Genomic DNA, 8,882 nt, shown 5'->3' with positions numbered 1-8,882 from the left:
TGGAGAGAGAGATAGAGAATTGCCACCGTCGAGGAGAGCCGTCGGGGAGAGCCGTCGAGACACCGAGAGAGACGCCTCGATTCTTCCCCGAGGAGAGATGCAGAATCAGACTCCGAGAGGTGGAGGAGAGCAAGAGAGACGCGGAGATGTCGATCTAAACGAGATCCTCCAACACAGACGCCGAACCCATCGTTGCGACTTCGAGAAAGACCAGTGGATTCGACGAGGAGAGGTTGAGCGACGCCGAGTCGTCGATTGAATCGAGATAATCGACGACTCCTCCGACAAAGACGGCAAACCGATCGTTGAGACTTCGTGATTCTCCGGCGGATTCGACGAGGGAAGCTAGAGAGACGCGATTCGTGTGTGAGAGGGAGAGACTCGCCGTGTTCTTTTCTCGAAACAGAGAGAGAGTTCTTTTGTCGAAAGAGGGAGAGATAGAACCATCACACAACACGTGTCCCACAAGACCCGGTTCTTTTAATCCCTGATTAAGACTCACTTCTTCTCATTTAACCCATTTTTCTTTTAATTTAAATCCTAATTAAACTAAGACCCCCTAATAAGCCACTCCGTTAATCATGGTCTAAATCTCTATTCTAAGAGCTTGGTTCTTGCACTGTGCGTGAACCTCACTGACAGGTAGCGGTCCACGATTGGTTAGTTTTTAATGTTTTTTTTTTAAATCAGGAAAAAAAAAAAAGAACCCAAAGATGCTCTTACAGTCGTGGGGTTACGGATATAGTTTTTTCAATGAATATACTATATAGTGCCAAAAACTTATAGATGGGTAACATTAATATCCCATCACATCACTTTAACATTTTTATATTTTTCAGTATTTATTTTGGTACAGTGAAATGTTGTTATTAGAGTGTAGGCAATTAATTCTATAAACGTGTCGATAACGCGATTGTATGAATTGTTGTTATTAGAGTGTAGGCAATTAATTCTATAAATGTGTCGATAACGCGATTGTTTCTAAATATAGCTTTATACTTATGTGTAGATGCACGTAGAGTACATGTGCAGCAATGCACTAGCAATGATCAAGAACATGACTGATACCGATATAGCCAACTTCGAGCTAAAAGCTAAGCTCACCTCAAACAACCGTAAACTCAAGGAGGAGGAGACGACGGTGGCCGTAGATATTGCCGGAACCAGAGAATTAGATGCGGAGGGGTGGCCGACTTGGTTATCCGCAGGAGATAGGGGGCTTCTTCAAGGGTCTACAGTGGAAGCTGATGCTACCGTGGCGGCTGATGGTAGCGGTACATTCACCACTGTGGCGGCTGCGGTTGCGGCGGCCTCGGAGAATAGTAATAAGAGGTATGTAATACATATAAAAGCCGGAGTTTATAGAGAGAATGTGGAAGTGGCCAAGAAGAAAAAGAATATAATGTTTATGGGAGATGGTCGGACAACAACTATTATCACCGCAAGTAGAAACGTCGTCGACGGTAGCACCACCTTTCACTCTGCCACCGTTGGTAAGCAATTTTAGCTATTAGTTTTTTTTTTTAAGATTATAATAGTAATTTTGCACGGTGCGGCATTTATTATGGTGAAATTATTCTCGCGTTAAGTAGACCAGTGTAGTTTATAAGACCATGATTAACCTGAATCTCTTAACTTGAGTTCTTAGCTTCGTTTAAAAGACGGTTTTTAGCTTTTTTAAGATTTTAACTAAGAAAAACTAACAACCGTCTCTTAAATAAGAGATATAAAAATTGTCTCTTAGCCGAAGAGTGTAAAAAAAAATGTCAAATCATGAGTTAAGAACACTCAGCTAAGATACCGGAGTTAATGAAAAATAAAATAATAAACAAAAATGAAAAATTAAGTAAAAGGAAGAGAAAATCGGTTCCCAATATATTTTGAGAAACTCCTTAGAGTTTTTTTTAGCGTCAGGATGCCTTATTATCCACTACTACAGGTGATTCTCAGACCTAGCTTAGTAACGCATAAGACTAAATTTGAATTTGAATGACCGTCATCAAACAAAAAAGTTGGTTAGGTCTGCATCATGTGCAAGTCTCAATCTATCGGTTTTCTTGGCTTTATTTCATATGCTTTGCCAGGTCATATAATGTTGATGGGGTTTATGGCTCCATCCACTCGTGAAGAGAGCATTTACTTTGATTACTTTTTCTCTTTCCTATTTTTTTTTTCTTGTTCCATTGCTCTTGACTTTTCAATCCGATTGTTGCTCAAAACAAAAAGACTTTTCAATCCGATCGTATCCCTTATTTACATTTGTCACATCATTTCACAGAGTGTCAGTACTCAGTACACTTAAGAGCACCACTAATGCAAATATCTAAAAAAAAGATGAAATAACAATATTTAAATTGTTTGAATATTTCCAAAGTTAAAAAATATCTCAGGATTAAATTGCTTGAGTATATCAAAAGTATAGAAACTTTTGTAAAAGTATCTCAAATTATCAAGTTTTGAGATAATTTCACAAAATATCTCAAGTATTAAGATATTCAAATAATTTAAATATTGCTTTTTTTTAACAACCAATTTAAAAATTGTTATTTTCATCGTTTTCTATATATTCTCTCTGGATATATACTGGTAGTCTTGTACTAATAGTACTTTATGATATACATTTTAAGTCCGCATGACGTTGCTCAAAAAAAAAAAAAAGTCTGCATGACATTATTTTATTTTCTATAAGAAAATAAAAGCTTATATCCGTTGAGCAAAAGAAACATGTGTTCTTCTCAAAAGCTAATGATACTGTTAAACTAATTGATGTTTTCTTTTATGGGACCTAGCTGTCGTCGGCGAGAGATTTTTAGCGCGTGACATCACTTTCCAGAACACGGCGGGTCCGTCGAAGTACCAAGCGGTTGCTCTACGTGTCGGTTCTGACATCTCCGCCTTCTACCAATGCGACATGTTAGCTTACCAAGACACTCTCTACGTCCACTTTAACCGTCAGTTCTTCGTCAATTGTCTCATCGCTGGAACCGTCGACTTCTTCTTCGGAAACGCCGCTGTCGTTCTCCAAGACTGTGACATCCACGCCCGTCGACCAAACTCCGGCCAGAGAAACATGGTCACGGCCCAAGGAAGGACTGACCCTAACCAAAACACCGGGATAGTTATCCAGAATTGTCGAATTGGTGCCACGTCGGATTTAATGTCCGTGAAAAGTAACTTTCCAACGTATCTTGGTCGGCCGTGGAAGGAGTATTCGCAGACGGTGATAATGAAGTCGGATATTTCTGACGTGATCCGACCCGAAGGGTGGTTCGAGTGGAGCGGGACGTTTGCGTTGAACACTCTGACATACAGAGAGTATGCGAACACAGGAGCAGGGGCAGGAACTGGAGATAGAGTGAAGTGGAATGGCTTTAAGGTAATAACAGATGCTGCTGAAGTTGAGCCATATACGGCTGGTCAGTTTATTGGTGGTGGAGGCTGGTTAGCTTCGACCGGTTTCCCTTTCCCGCTCGGTCTTTGAGATATTATTGTTGTTTACTCCTACATGGTGTTGTTGTTGGACGAATAATTATTGATTTAATAAAATAAATCATAATGTTGTTTGTTTCCTAGCGTTATCTATTCTTCAATTTTGTCTTAGATCCTAGTATTGTAAACGAGATAAGAAAATGGGAAACTTTGGGCCTTCAGAATATGGAATTGGGAGATAAGAGATGTTGCCTATTGATAATGGTGATGTTTTACGTTCGCGATTAAAAAACCATGTGTTTTTCTCTTCGAACTTTTTTTGGACAAATCTCTTAGAACTTTCTATTCACTTTTTGTTGCCAACGAAATTTTGTTCTTCATATTGGTTTATTTTCGTAATGTCTAGACAGTGTGCTATAAAACAGATGAAACTATCTTGCTATACATGCATAAGTATATTATAAGGTACCGGTACCAGTGACCCTCCTTTAAACCTTTGCAATATTTATGAGTTTTCTTACAAAAGATATAAATACCCCAAGTGTAAATTTACTTGAGTTATTTCGTACTTTGAGCGGATCATCGAATACTAGCGTAAACATTAGAGTTTAGAACTTGTTAGATAGTCAACTAACAAAACTTGTTAGTAATCCAACTAATGGTCATGGATTTGTTGGTTACCCGATTCGTTTAAATGAGTCAGCCTTCGGGGCGTGAGAAAAAACATTAATTACATTAGATATTCGGACGCGCCCAACAGAGAGAAATTCAAAATGCATAACTAAACGTAAAAATATTGTTATTTAAATATATTTTGATTAGATAATAAAAATTTATTAATTGTTGGAAAAAAAACCAGTAACATGTGAGGAGTTGGCAAAGAAAATTCCAAAACGGTTTTTAAAAAGTGTGCGCAGAGAACTCTTGACACCTTTTTTAATATTTTTCAGCAATTTTTATTTTTCTTATATTACTAATTGGTTTAGAACTCTACGTAGAACGTAGAACGCAACCGTTGGCCATGCTCAATGAAGCTCATTTTTATGGCATTAATCTGTTTGTCCATCTCTTTTAAACAGCTGTTTGTTTCCAACTTTTTTTTTGATAAGAGTTTGTTTGTTTGTTTCCAAAGTTTGTGTGTTTCCAACTTTATGGAAAATATCCGTAATAACACTTTTTATAATTCATATATTGACTTTCTAGACGATGAAATCACACATTCGTATTGCAGACAAAATGCACCCTCCAATAAAGGAAATCTGAATCATTTAGAGGACAAATGAAGCAATTACCTCCCTACAAATAAATATTCTTTGAACACGATATTTCAACAAATGGTATATATATAGAAGTTAGACAGCAAAACTTGTGTAGTATTCTGCAAGAAGATGATCCCAAAATCCTACTATATAAAAGAGATTATTTTGGAGGCTTCTAAGATGTGCCACATGGGCAAAAAAATTCCTCGCCAACCAATATGCCATGTCATCTCATACTGGGTTTCAGCCCAAATATTAAAAAAAAAAATCATGTACTGGCCCAGCCTCTTACGTATTATGGCCAAAGTAAATATTATCTCCCCCGTAACCCTAAGCGAAACACAATCAGCCTCCCATGTATCGATGTCTCGATGCCGACATCTTCCTTTTCCCCATCGCCTCCAGCATAACGCCTCCATTCAAGATGGAACTTCAATCGTCAGGTTGCACGGATACGCCGACTTAGTGTCGTCTCACGTATTGGGTTTGGTGCGGGGACGGGCACGGGTACGGACGGAGAGGACTCAAATGGGGACGGTTTGGTTAGTCGACCAAGACGTCTTGGAAATGTTTCTAAGCCATGTTCATAATTTTTTTTTGCTTGAAATATGATTAAGAAATTTTTAGATTTATCTTTTACATGTTAAAAGAAATTAAAATGAGATGATGGAACCATAGAAATCAAGTAAGAAAAGTTTATAAAAAAAAAATCAAGTAAGAAAAATTATGGCGGCCATAGATTAAGGGCCTGACTGGTTCAACCGCAGCGGTTGCGGTTGCGGCTGCGGGAGCTTGCGGATGCGGGTGGTTGCGGTTTCTAGCGGTTTTAAGAGATTTATACGACTGGTTCTGCGGTTAGAAATTGGTGCGTTTGCAGGATACTTATGACTGGTAGTTAACTGCCAAACGCAACAGCGGTTAAATAATAAATTAACAATATTTACATTTTATATCATTATAAAATATCAAAAATAATAATATTATAATAAATATAAAATTTATATTTAGAAAGTTATAGTTTAAACTTTTTAAAAATTATAGAAAATATTTTCATTTTAAAGTTTTATAATATTAATTAAAATATAATAGATATATTTTAGTATTTTTATAATTCTAATTTAAATTTTTTATTGAATATTTTTATTTTTGTATTTAAATTGTTTTAGAAAAAAAAAAATTATCCTCCCGCAACCGCCCGCAACCGCAAACGCTAGCTGAAACCAGCTTTTGAATTTATGAGGTTTATAGCGATTTGGAGCGGTTTGAGCGATTGTTGTAAAACGCCAACAACCGCTACCAACCGCAAAAGCTGCGTTTGCGGGTGGTAGCGGGAAAACCAGTCATACCCTAAGTTTCAGATCGTGTAGAGAAAATGAAGGGTAAATGTCAATGACCATTTTAACCTTCATTTATACGAACAAAAAAAGTCGAACCCAAAAATTATAGTCTACAACTGTTAACCAAGTGATCTAACGTGTTTTTTGAAATTTTCTCAAAAACAATATTTAACCATCTGAATTTGTTTATACTAATACTATAGATTTTCTGTTACTTTTATGTTTAGCTTAGGACAATTGACACACACATATATATATATATATATGTTTGATTGTTTATTTTCGTATTGGTCATATAACTATTATTAGTTTATTCTATTGTTTTCTAACTGTTTTAAAAACGGTTTAAATCTTATGTAGGAGGTTTCAATTATTTGATGTATAGGTATTTTATATATATATATGCCGTAACCGTATCTATGAATTTTAAGTTTGACGTTTTCCGTCCCCGTTCTCCTCCCGGTTTCCGGTCCCCGTCCCGGTCCCTGGGCTACTTAGTCGTCTGCCATAAATCCTCTAATCAAGATGACTATTGACCCTCCACATCTCTCCTCCGGCTCGATGATATCTATCTCTTTGTGTTCTCTTCTTCTCAGACTATTTATACATCTTTCCACATCACTCTTTCCTCAGATCGAAAAAATCCATACCTTCTGACATGTTTCACCAGGGCCAGGAGATTCTACCATGCAGTTTAGGCTTCTTCATCACTGGGAAGCTCACAAGAATGTGAAAGGAGGACCTGGCATCCTTCTTGGGATTGAGATGCTTATGATCGACGAAGAGGTATATTAGCGTTGCTTTGAAAAAAAAAATACTTACTTTATTTGTTTTAGCGGAGAAGAGTGCTGTGATAGGGATTGGATTAAAAAGCTTAACTTTGAAAAAACCCTTGCTTTATTTGTTTGTACGATTCTGTGATAGAAATTGGATTAAAACGAGAATTGAGAGGTTTGTTTTATTGCCTTATAAAAAACATTTGATATATTTGTTTGAGCGGTTAGAGTGATGTGATAAAGATTGTATTAAAAAGCGTAACTTTGAAATAAACCTTTGCTTTATTTGTTTGAGCGGATCAGAGTGTTGTGATAGAGATTGAAGTGTTTCAAGAATTGAAAAGTTTGTTTTAATTAAAACTCTACATTCAGATACTTTATTGCCTTAGTAGTGATCTATTAACCCTAGCTTTGTTTGTTTGAGCGGATTAGAATGCTGTGATAGAGATTGGATTAAAACGAGAATTGAAAAGTTTGTTTTAATTAAAACTCTACGTTCAGATACTTTGTTGGCTTAGTAGTGATCTATGATAGTAGTGATTTTGAGAGAAACATTATTTTTGTTTGAGAGGATTACTCGAGGGTGCTGTGATAGAACTGAAAAGTTTGTTTTGTAACCATATATCTTTCTATTGTAACACTTATAAGTAACAAAAAAATATTGTCTCTCTGTTGTGTAGGGTACTTTGGCTCAGGGGTTCATCGATCAGAACCGGTGCAACCAATATGAGAAAAATCTCGAGCGTGGGAGCATCTACACACTGACAAACTTCTATGCATCCAACAGCAAGGTGATGTACCATGTTGCCAGAAGCTGGTAATATGCATTTCACACGCCTCTGTCCTGAAGAAAGTTGAAGAAAACATTGAAGGCATTTTGACTGAGCGCTTCAGAATCCATTCCTTTTCAGATTTTGAAGCCAGCCACGATCTCAGAGGGGATCTTCACGGTAAGGATTAGATGATTTCTTATCAAGTTCAAATTTATACAACATCCCGGACTTATTAACCATCTGTTTGTTTTATAAATTTAAACCCGTATAGCTTATTAATACATTGTTTCTAACCGTTTGACTGTGTGTTGTAGATGTTGTTGGCCACCTTAAGCTGGTTGATGACCAGCCTCTCCATGAGCGTCCAGTTTTGACTTACTTTAGTTTAAAAATAAGAAACAGATGACGCGCTTCCACCGTCTTGACGTTCTAAAAAAAAAGACTTCTCAGAAACAAGAAACTCCCAATTTTAATTTACTGGTACTTTAATTAAACATCTAATCCGCGCAAAGCGCGGACACCGGCTCTAGTTAATGTAAAATCAACACACTATCTCATTAACTATATACCATTAAGTTATTATCCCAAACATTTAAAGTTTCCATATTGTGAAAATACTAAAAAGAGTAAGACTTAATAACAAATATTAGAATAGATCTTAAATAAATTCATGACATAACATAAGCATTCAATAAAATGTTCAATCAGACAAAAATAACCAAAATATTGTGTAGACGTTTCCGCCAATTAAAATCCAAACAGCACACGATAAGTAACCACAAATAATTAATTGACATCGATTAAGAAACAGAAAAAGATCATTAGGCTTTGAAGTTTGAAAAACTCCTTACTGTTATAAAAAACTAGAATTTTATTGTATCGAGGAAATTTAAATAAGGGCTAAATTTTATACCCGTAGGAGAAGATAACACTGATAATAAGAGAGGATGTGTTATTAGAAGGAGAAGGAATGATGTGTTTACAATCGATCGAAACGATCGTTTATATAGAAAAGAAATTCACTGTGCAAATAGTGCAACGGACCCCACATCCTTTATAATTTTCAACATATGCGGCTCATAACACTCCCCCTTGGGGACCGGTGTCACTATCCACTCTCGCTTAACGTCTTCGTTGCCTCGTTAAAAACCTTTCTAGGAAAACCCAATGGGAAAAACCATAGTAAGGTAAAAAGAGTACAACTACGTAAGCTCCCCCTCGAATGAGCAGTCATAAATCCTTCTGATGATGCATTCCAATGTTACGAACATGTTTTCTGAATATCGAAGTCGGAAGTGATTTTGTGAA

General features: G+C 36.6%; 1 protein-coding gene across 1 annotated transcript; it reads left to right on the top strand.

Annotated features, from left to right (window-relative positions):
• Positions 1-926: 926 nt before the first annotated feature.
• LOC106328830 (pectinesterase/pectinesterase inhibitor 3-like) lies at positions 927-3,569 on the top strand. Its single transcript, XM_013767357.1, has 2 exons — positions 927-1,493; positions 2,790-3,569. Exons 1-2 carry the CDS (start codon positions 1,010-1,012, stop codon positions 3,479-3,481), a joined length of 1,176 nt encoding a protein of 391 aa, XP_013622811.1. The 5' UTR covers positions 927-1,009; the 3' UTR covers positions 3,482-3,569.
• The last annotated feature ends 5,313 nt before the right edge of the window (positions 3,570-8,882 follow it).

The sequence above is a fragment of the Brassica oleracea genome, chromosome C3, assembly GCF_000695525.1.
Source record: "Brassica oleracea var. oleracea cultivar TO1000 chromosome C3, BOL, whole genome shotgun sequence".
NCBI lineage: Eukaryota > Viridiplantae > Streptophyta > Magnoliopsida > Brassicales > Brassicaceae > Brassica > Brassica oleracea.
This window is presented reverse-complemented; position numbering and strand designations above follow the sequence as displayed.